Below are 11,196 nucleotides of genomic sequence, written 5' to 3' on the forward strand. Positions count from 1 at the left end.
TAAGTGATTTTAAATTGCATTTTCGTAAAAAAAAACCGGTGTAATGCTTTTAAATTATCTGACGGGCGAATTAATTTCTATTTTCCGTTTTATCTGAGAAAAAATCCTGTTGCATGATAATAATGTTTCAAATTATACCACGCACTAAAATAATGCACACAGATTTATCAACGTCCTTTGATAATATTGTGGGTATTCTTCCTTCCGACTTTATTCTGCTGGGCTGCGTTGTTAGAGATCATTTTGCTAATTATTTTTGTGATAAATTACAAGGTTTGTGTTAGAAATGAAAAGCAATTTAAATTCTTATTTTTGTTTATATTTTATATTCTCATAAGTAAAAAGAGCATGTGGACATATTGGGTAGGTAACGTCTATTTATATTAAACGTAATGATCCAAAATAAATTAGCAATGCAGTTTGCTGAAGGCACACAATTCCAGGTTTTGCGAGTTAACAACCACAACAACCATATTATTTATTATATACTTCTCATCTATTTATATACAAAACATTTTTATATCTCTGACAAACTTATATGTTCATCAATTATATTACAATATTCATCTATCGAGTCTTCCTGTACAAGAATTATTGCAATTTTACGATAATAACTAAATTTAAATAAATGAACGTCGCGATAAAATATTATTACCAATCATTACGTACTTACACCTATGTTTTACAATTATTGGCATAAAATAAAAAAAATATCTATGTTCACATGAGGCACGTATGATTATTCTTTCATTATGTCAACAGTACATAACAATTAAGTTCATTTTACTTAAAAATTATGAATAAAATAAATCTGACATAAAAATATTATACGTTAATGTACCATCTCTTAAATTACAAAAATATTTCAAAACATGGCAAGTCAACATTGTAACACTAGGCGAGAGTTGTACTTATTCGGGAACATTATTGTTTCAATATTTGAATTATTACAGTCCTTTGTAAGGCGTCCTGTGGTTCTGAGTAATGGCGCTACTCGGTTGGAGGTGCTTTCAACATTGGTATTTGTAAATAAATCTATCTTGAATATCTATTGCGAAACAATCATTTTAACATTTGTTAGAATAGTTAACAGTTGATATATATTTATAACTTAGAACATTAAACAATCTCAAATTCGTATCAGTCTTGAACCTTCATATTCACTAGCTCCATTTGAATTGAACTACGGACTCCTTATCACAAAAATCCTCATTGTAAATGCCATGTAAGGTACAATTTTGAACTAAGGATAGAACGCCACAACTAATTTGTATGAATGTTTATTAAACTTAATTTATTTTGTAATTGTTACTGGTTGAAACATTTTATTAGGCACTCATTTAATACCGACGAAAATACGAAACTGTGACGTCACTACGCCGTATTCTATACTGTGTGTTTTTGATATTTCATAAAGAGTAGCTAATTTGACTGGTAGTCAAGTACTCAATTTCATACCAGACGATTTTTCTGTTATAAATATTCAATTATATTAAGGACCCTAATATATCCCTAGCAATGAAATTGTACCTTAAATGACACACATAACTCTTCTATAAATAAGTATCACGATCACGAACTCGATATTATCGAAGTAATATCGACTATTTGTCAAACACTTTTGTGTTATTTCAAAATCGATGAGATTTTCGTGACCATAAAAGCCCAAAATTAGCTATAGTGCCTTATTCACAAACTCTGATTAACTTTTATTTATATTTTATTCTTTTCTCTCTTATTTGGTAAGTTTTAAGAGGGAAAGAGACTTATATAACTTTATCAGCGTTTGAAGTAAGACTATTAAACACAGATGTATATTAAACTAGACAAGCAAGTGTTTGAAGACAAACTTCCATTTCCTAGAAAAATCTACTACTTAAGGTTGGTATACACATGTCGAAAACTCGATTGAGCAAATTTTAACAACATTATTACTTAAAACATCTGTCCAGCTATACAAACTCGACTACGTGTATATCAACCTTTACTAAATACGACTTTATGAGTATTTTTTCAACTTTCATCTCATATGATGATTACTTATGATCATCATATTAAGCGCTTTCAAATCTGCCTTAAATAACTACACGACTGCTACGCTGTAGTTACTTACGACAAATTTAAACATGCCTTAACTTGCTGTCTATTCCAATATACATCCATGTTAAAAACTCAATGTTATAAATAAGGCAAATAATGTTCCCATGTTTGAACAAGTACACTCCCTGGCATAAGTAAATATCAAAGAACAGTAATAGTTAAGGTCACATGCCACGTACTAGTTGTCTGCGTTGTGGGGCTATAGTAACGGAAATAAAGTAAGACACCCAAACCCGAGGAAAGAAAGAAGGAGTCGTGAGGTCATTCCGAATCGCTGCCGGACTCTGACAGGCAGAGATCATCGTTGAGCACGTCGCTCGGTAACGCGGGGTTCGGCGGCGCTGTACCTGCAACATACCGACTATGTTTCATTCTTCTTCCTTAGTGTATGCTATTGCGTTGGCCGAGTTTGGGAAGTGTTATAAGTTTTTGTGTAAAAACAACCACGCTTTTAGGTACTTTGAGTTGTTTAGAGTTGCCAATACGTCATGATTATTAGGGTGTTGGCTCTTATAACATAAATTAACTAACAAAATACTTTCAGAAGTAACTACACTATTCTTTTGCACAGGCACTGAGATTCCTATACTTGAACCTTTTATAAAGCTAAGTTACGTGTCCACCTGGTCGGAATCGGAACATACGGACCGTAAGAATTTGTTCGTTTGTATTAATTTCTATCGGATCGGCAATTGTGTCATAATAATTTGTACGCTTTTTCCGTACGCTCCGATTCCGGTGAACGCGTCACTTTAAGGCGTAAAGAAGAAAAACATTAATTTCAATAGTAAATAATATAATAATATGAACAAACCGTTAGGAAGAGAGTGGTGTGCGCTGGAGTCGTTGTCGTCGCTATCGCTGTCGCTGCCCGAGTCGCTTCCGCTCTCGCTCGACGAACTCGACGAGCTGTCCTCTTGTTGCGGGGGTTGCTGTACCAACATCACATTAGTAGTAATGGGACTTAGGACTATTCGTTATTATTAACTATCAAGAGTTTTAAGTAATAATAACTGCACGCTGCACGGTTTTATACGAACCTGAACATAAATAGTGGACTTTTAACGGGATTACACGACTAAACTAACAGTAAGGCAACTGTCATATAACCTTCTAAATCGCCTAAAAGAATAAGACCACCTAACAATATAATGGCCAAATCCATGGTACAAAGCTTGTACAACTGTACATTGCATGGGTAAATAAAAATATGAGTTGTTTGTTTGTCGTATGGTTAGTAGTCAACCTAGTGTCAAAGTTGTTCAAGCCGCCCGAGAAACCTTTGACGTGGTTTAACGACTGTTATCTCAGTATACAACAGCCGGGACCGACTTTTTGCGTGTCCTCCGAAGTACGGAGACGCCCAGCTCAAATACCATTATGCGGTCACCCATCTATGGAATGACCGCGCTAAGGGTTGCTTAACCCACAGATCGTTTATCGACCGGTGAGCGCAACTGGCTATGGCCGTCTAAAGATATGAGTGTGTGTACCTGTTGGTGTTGGTGTTGCACGGGCGGCACGTAGGAGTTATGATGGGTCCTGTCCACGGGTGGCGGCGGCGCGGCGGGCGCGGCTCGCTCCTGGTACCCGCGCGCGTACCCGTTGTGTGTGGGCGCGGCCGCGGGGGCGGGCGCGGGCGCGGGCGCGGGGGCTGGAGCGGGGGCGGACAGGCCGCCCAGCGCGTCGTCTAGGCCAATCATTGGCAGGGACGCTAGTGTGCTGTTGCCACCGCCCGACCAACTGGAATTGGGAGTTAAGTCCGTTAGAGAAGAATGTGCTATTCAGATCTTGTGTAAAAACTGACGGATGCTCTATGTTATTAGCAAGCAATAAGGAACTTACGTGTCCATATTTCACGAAAAAGCTGCCAGCTTTAACTGTGCATTTAAGCATGTGAAGCAATAAGTGTTATCCAGCCTAACTAAAATTACTACCTCGCAAGGTAGCCTCAAACAGAGACTACCTATTTTTCAATTTGTCCAATGGCTACTGACATAGTAATATTGGAAACAGCCTTAATACATGCCAATTTTTTCATAAATTTTCTGAGGGGATCTATTATTTATAATAAAATGTATAAAACATGTGTCGTATAGTTACTCACGGAGCAGCCTGTGGCGGGGAGGTCTTCTGTCGTGGCGGGGAGCGCACCATGTTGGTGGGCTTGGCCATGCTCTGCGCACCGTTGAACCGAGCCGCAGGGTTCGGCTGAGCCACGCCTGGCACTGATAATGTAACAAAAACAGAATTTTTGACTAAGTTTATATTGCAGAGTATTAAGAATATTTAAGACTGTTAGGAAATACGATGTACTGAAACCTCTGTAACCTATTGATTCAGTTGTTAACTGAGCGAACCTCATAACTCGACCTTTATAACAGGGTCCATGGATTATAAATCAGCGAGGAAAAAGAAGAAAATCGGATAGAAAAGCAAGAGTTATTGGTATTGCACATAAGTCAATAAGGTCCAAAATAAAACCGCAAAGATTTGAACCACAATAATCCGAAATACAAAATGCATAGCGTTAAAATAATATTTAGGGGATTGTTTGTAATAAGTGAGTGTGTGTACCGGTATTAGGGTTGGTACGCCTGTTGGTGGTGACGCGCGTGCGCGACGTGGAGCGCTGCGTCGTGTTCGTGAAGTCCGACGTCACCGGCGTCAGCGGCCGCGGCTTCTGACTTGTCTCTTGTCTGCAAACATAATATATACAATGTTACATAATATTAATACCGCTAATATCAAAAGTTTGTGAGTATATCCATGGATGTTTGTTACTCTTTCACGCAAATACTACTGAACCAATAACTATAATCAGGCAGTTACAAACGTGCGAATTACGTCTTAATCAAAATAATTAAATGAATGTGACAATGTGTAAGTGCGAGCGAGAGAATGACATGACTTAGTTCGCACGTTTGAAATGGCCTGAGTATAGTAGGTAGCAGAAGACCAAGAATAACACATAGGCTTTTTATCCTGGAGTTCAAAGTGACTAGGATTTACACGGTAAGGGTTACCACGCGGACGAAATTGCGGGCCGCCTCTAGCATTACATATATTTATAATCAGTAGTTTTTTCCCACTATTTCCTGCAAACACAAACCACATTAAATAATATTAAAATATATTATTTTTATTAGCAGTGTTTTTTCCCACTATTTCAACGGTTGGACTACTTTAATAATTATTACTCGTGTTTGCGACTGTTAAGTAAATGTCTTAGGTTTGTATTCCGCGCGGGACAAAAAGTTGTTTGTTTTTCCGCTTATCTCCTGCACGGTTGGCTAGTTTTAAATGGCCTGGCGACCAAATACTGACCAGGAGAGAGTCTAATAAATGGTAATAAAAGTCACCACACTAACTACAGGATAATTAAAAGCTATTTTTATTGATCTTAGCAACGACTACCGGTTTTGAACTTATATGTAGCGGTAATTAAAATACACTTAAAATTGTGATACAAATAATAGTTTTAAACAAAAATGTTACAGTCATTCATATATCACCATGACTGAAACATTCTTATTAGAAAGTGGTGAGTCATGAAATTCCTATTATAATTGCCATGGACCTACTTTCAATACGTACAAGTATAAACTTTCACTTTCAGGGCGGAGTGGCCGCTAATGTGATATTTCCGGATTCTTAAAAGATGTTGTTACATTTAAATTGCATATCGATTTCATTCTTTACTATGTGGGCGATGAACGCTGGAACGGACTAAAAGCCAGTTCGAACAACAAATTATTCTTACTTAGGGATGGATAGCCCCAATTGTTAGTCTCGGATAGACTGCTACTACTGAAAACTAATTTCGAAGGGATGCGGCGTAGTGAGAAATAAATACGTCCACACGACCAGACGTAACACGACTAACTGGGCGCAATTTGCCAAATGTGGCTGTGCCAGTAAATCTGTACTAAATTATTTTTTGTTAAAATCAGGATTCGTCGAAATCGTCCGTGTATTGTTTGGATTAAGAAAGCGATATTTGTACTTCGAAAGCGGGAACGAAATAAAAATAACATAAAGAAAAAAATATTGAATTCCCGTCCACTTCAAGGTGTCTATAGAAATTAAAAGCGTGTACGTATCGAAGCTATAAGCGTGTCGCACGGGTCACAATTCGCAATTTTGACTGAACAATCGGGATGTCTGACAGGCAGTTCTGAGCAGTACATAAACTTAAGGTATGTGAAGTCAAGTACTAACCTAGTCTTTTTAACTTGTATATTACTAGAGAGCTTCTCCAGTGTAATCTCGCCGGTAATTCTATCGATGATGAGCACGCACTCCTTCGTGTACGGCCTCTGGTTGCCCTTGAACACAGTCTGTGGGACGCCAGCGCCATCTGTAGAACAATACGACACAAATTTATAGATTTAAAACTTTCAAAGGATCAATTTCGCAGGGAGTGGAGCCTTTTTGTGAGTATACTTTACATATAACGGAAACATTTACAAAGATTTTTTGACTGATCTCAATTTTAAGTTCTACATTTTTTACATACAAATTCTCATCTTGTAAAAAACTATTGCACAAAGATTATAAGAGATAGTAGAAGAAGATATTTTGAATATTACACAAAGTTATTACATAAAAATTTGAAAAAAAAACTGTTAATATAAAAAAATGTGTATCATTTGATTCTATAATTTTCCTTAAGTTATTATTACAGGCGAAACACAGGATTTCCTCTATCATCTATGATATCTATGTAACAGTATATTGTGGGTAACAAAAATAATTGTGTGTAATCCTAATTACATGCTATAAAGAAAGACAAGAATAAACGGGGTCCTGCAGGCTTGCTCAAGACAATAGAATTTGAATTCGAACGATTCGGAGTTCGAACAATATCGTACGTTTATATTCCAAACTATGTCGGACCACTTACTAGACAAGAACAATTTATCTAGATTATAATGAAGACTAATGTGTATTACCAAAATAAAAAAGCTTTCGAACAGACCACCGCACAAAGGGGTAATTTCGCCGTTCTGGGGAACAAATTTTTGTAACCTGTTATTATTAGATTTTTTGGTTTCTCATTATGTTTGTATTAAAATGAATGCATTTTGATAGCTTTATGAAAAAAGATACAAAGTATTTGTTTAACTACATAAGACGTCCTACCTACAGCTACATAAAAATACGGATCACTGGTACTTTAAATTCCGAAATTACCTCCATCAGTCGCAAACCTATTTGTATGCCGAAAAAGCCTTATACTAAGCTGTTGGACTATTGAGCATGATTCGTTAGGTATTTTATTTTGTTTAAAGCTTCTATAGGCTAGGCTGCTTAATTTGGGCAGCTTTACCTACTTTATGTATGCATTACGTATGCTTTTAGTCCATATTAAGTGGGAATATTAAGAGGAAAATTTTAAGTTTACGAAACCTTGTTTTGAACAAGTGGCATATATGAATACAAACCTAAATGTGGTACAGTGACGGTCACTTGATTATTTGTTCCAACATCCACCGTTGCCATTTTGTTAACGTCAACTGACGCCGGTTTGAAGTCATCTGAAATGGTACAGAAAAATTATTAGACTTATATGTTATACATTTGTATGGTTTTTCTTATAACAGAGGCCAATCTGAGACAAAATTTACACTGTAAAATGATTAATAACAATATGAAACAAATTAATACTGTAAAATGGTGGAGGTCTCTGTCCAGCAGTGGCACAGTATAAAATAACAAAAAAGGAATTATATCATCCATGACAGATGCTGCCAGAAGTAAAACCTACTTAAACATAACATCATGCCTATACCCGAGGGTATAACGGTTCGCCTTTTGCTATGTTAGTCCCATATCATAGGGGGCGAGCCTATTTCCATTTTCCGGGCCCGTCACCAAACAGGCTGCTATCAAAAAATATTTTTACTTAAATAGAACATTTTGGCCAAGCCGAGAATCGAACCCGAGATATACTACTTACCATCGCAGAGGAAATAAAAAAGTAATTGTTACAATTATTTAGGTCATTAACATCTAGAAAACCTAGTGACCTCATTATTAGGAAATACCTTTACAACTATAGTATTAGATCATACATATTGTGATTAATTGTAAAATCCCAAGTACCCAATATATTGTAAGAAAAGGAATGTGAAACTACTGATCAAATTGGACTTTCATAATAGCCAGGACATATTTTGGTAAAAAGCACCAACCTTTAACATTAATTTGGCTATGATTTCAGGCAACTGTAACTGCTAACTGACAAGCTTTTGATATGTGATTGCATATATATTTGCATATTCAATAATTTTGCATGACAATCATTATACATCATAGACTCATGTATCACCATTAGATTGATATTCAACAACCCATAATGATACCTTTCTTCGAAAATACTTTTCTTCTAATTCAATTTCATTTCATTCAATTAAATCTCAATAGATTTAATTAATTTAATTCAATAGATTTTGGGCTAGATATACAGCACAACAGCTCTCCGAGTCATGGAGGTCTACAACCTCAAATTCCTAGAACTTTCTTTCCTCAAATTCTTAACAGAAAATGTCGAAAAAGACTTATTAACCTGATCCAGGATTCAAACCTCAGACTTCTTGCACCACATACACTTCCAATCGCACCAAAGAGGTAGTCAATAGACAGTAATAAGGGTATGTACTTACATTTAATAGTGTGATATTGAGAGGCCTTATTATTAGTGAAACTAGCTCCCAACTTTAACTCTCTCACGTCATCATAGTTCAGGCTGTGTTTATCGGCCATTATGACCCGCTGATTATGCCATATATAATTATTTCCTAGAACAAAAATGTTACACAATTAATTAAAAACATGTTACACTGACTTCACCAGTTTTATTTGAAGAATAATGTTGAGGCTTAGAAAATTTATTTATGTATGGAGAGTCTGTAAAAATTGTAGTTATCATAAAACTGAAATCAGTCAAAGAATCAGATCTTGTCTAACATCATCCAGAGAAGGTTAAACTACAGAATACATTACATAAAACCATATTATTAAATATGAGAGGGGATTAAAAGAGTTACTATGGTTAGCCCTTTCCTGTGACTATTAAAATTTTCTTCATTCATATTTTGGGTGATTATAAGTGACAAAATAGCTAGTACACAAATAAAATAAGCAACTAAAGCTATCTGTTGAAAACTTAGCATGGTTGTGTAATTACTTAGTACACACCCAAAAATAAATGATAGGCACAAAGTTATCTAGATTATTGATTTATGATTAAATTATGCTAAAGCAGTCATGTCCATAGACTTACTGACATCATTTTAAAATAAAGTAAAGCCACGTATGCAGTACTTTGTACATGACGAAGTAAGACTAGGACAGTGATTCACCATTAAAAAAAAGATGAAAAGCCATATTTAATTTAAAAAATGAAATTTAAAAATCCATTTTGGCTTCACCATTTTGGGTCATTGACCTAAAAAGCTCACCTAAATTCCACTTCTCAGTAATGAGTGTCTTCTTATGCTTCTACAAGTAAGTGCTATTGTAAAATGTTCCAATAAAGGAAAATTACTTCCATTAAGGAATTAAGATGCAACATTCCATAATTAAATCAGGCTTGGAACCTTGAAGATATTTGGGACATAAACCTTTCTCTTTTTAAATAATTCAAGTTCAAGTTTTTTTTTAAGAATTTAATGGTTTCATTGACAAACTGACTGTAATGTTAAGAAATTGCACCTTTTTAGAGTATAGAAATAGGTGTTGGGTGTGGCAAAGTTCAATAAACTCTTTTTTTTTCTATGTTTGTGGTTTGAAATTTGAACTGTAAATTCATAACTAAAGAACAGTAACTTTATTTATTGATTGTAATTGTAATACTTTTTTGGATACCTTTATCTTTTTCTACAAAACTGTAACATGAAAAAACATGTTTAAATTGGATATAAAAAAATTATTAATTTACCAAAAAGTGTGGTTATTTTATATTTATATTTTCCATTTTCCATAATTAATGAGACAGTATTGGATCAGATGATTACACAATACAAAGTAATTGTTCAATGGAATTTATTATAATTTATGTTTAATACACTGTTATCACTCAGAGAAAGATATCATTAAAATTAACTTTCTGCTTCCAGAATATTTAAATTACAATGGTAACATAATACTGAACACATTATTTTTTTACTTTCCTATGCTATTTAGATTTTTTTTATATTTGGTGATGCATATAATGTAGTGTCAAGATTAGTAATTGAAAATAGTTACCTAAATCATACAGTAGATACCTGTGATACAAGTAAATACACCGCACAGGTACCTATTATGCATACGTATCTTTACATTCACTAACACAGCTGACAAACTAGGTCTAAAATTTTTTTTTCGCCACAACACAAAATAATTCTCACAATAATATAGATAAGAAATAAAGCCCCACGTACACTGATATACTGCTCATACATCAAAAATATAAAGTTAATTGCAACTTAAAATCGTAAAAGAAAGTTCAAATAGATAAAATATGGCAAACAATTTTAAAGACTGAGTGATACCCTTACCTTCGATTGATTCTCCACTGATGGTAAAAGAAAGCCTGCTATGTCTCCGAAATAAATGTCATCGTCAGTACGGTTTTTAGGCGCACTAATTAGATAATAATCTCATGGAGAAGGGCTCGATAAAGTAATAAAATAGTCCAATAAGTTAGACATGGACTATTCCTTCGACCTAGTTCCCATGACGTTTAATTTAGAGATGGCGTGTTATCACTAATACTAATCACCTACCTACGTAGTGTTTCGCTATCTTACTATTTTTGAAATGAAAGATAACAGTATTTAACATAAACTAGACGGCTAAAATACAAAAATATCTTGATTTAAAAACTGATCAAACAATTATGAAATCCTCCGATCGAATGTCGCTTAGATGTTCCAAAATCGTGAGATTGAAATATTTAAAAAAACCATCAACTTTTTAAAGGTCATGTCTTTAGTGGATAGATCTACATAAGCAATTAAGTAATTAAAATAGGTACTCTTTATCAAATTGTCGCGTAAAAGTTTAACAGTTAACTTTACTATGAATCTAATTAAACTTCTAGAAACT

At 34.8% G+C, this 11,196-nt stretch overlaps 1 protein-coding gene across 1 annotated transcript; it reads right to left on the reverse strand.

The window, feature by feature from the left end:
- Window positions 1–297: 297 nt before the first annotated feature.
- Eaf (ELL-associated factor) lies at window positions 298–10,848 on the reverse strand. The gene is made up of 9 exons (XM_076118326.1): window positions 10,647–10,848; window positions 8,769–8,903; window positions 7,548–7,640; window positions 6,322–6,460; window positions 4,678–4,799; window positions 4,208–4,328; window positions 3,594–3,843; window positions 2,915–3,032; window positions 298–2,447 (listed from the first exon to the last, which is right to left on the reverse strand). The coding sequence occupies exons 2-9, from the start codon at window positions 8,866–8,868 to the stop codon at window positions 2,362–2,364; spliced, it is 1,029 nt and encodes a 342-aa protein (XP_075974441.1). The 5' UTR covers window positions 8,869–8,903; window positions 10,647–10,848; the 3' UTR covers window positions 298–2,361.
- Between the last annotated feature and the right edge of the window lie 348 nt (window positions 10,849–11,196).

This window comes from Anticarsia gemmatalis, chromosome 9 (genome assembly GCF_050436995.1).
Source record: "Anticarsia gemmatalis isolate Benzon Research Colony breed Stoneville strain chromosome 9, ilAntGemm2 primary, whole genome shotgun sequence".
Classification (NCBI taxonomy): domain Eukaryota; kingdom Metazoa; phylum Arthropoda; class Insecta; order Lepidoptera; family Erebidae; genus Anticarsia; species Anticarsia gemmatalis.

Bases quoted from the DNA above. Each gene is read 5' to 3' on its own strand.
- Eaf (XM_076118326.1), bottom strand. From the start codon at position 8,868: ATGGCCGATAAACACAGCCTGAACTATGATGACGTGAGAGAGTTAAAG. The intron at 6,461-7,547 runs GTTTGTATTCAT...ATTGTTCTACAG, and splicing joins CGTCACTGTACCACATTTAG to ATGGCGCTGGCGTCCCACAG. The intron at 4,800-6,321 runs GTTAGTACTTGA...TTATGTTTGCAG, and splicing joins ATACAAGTTAAAAAGACTAG to ACAAGAGACAAGTCAGAAGC.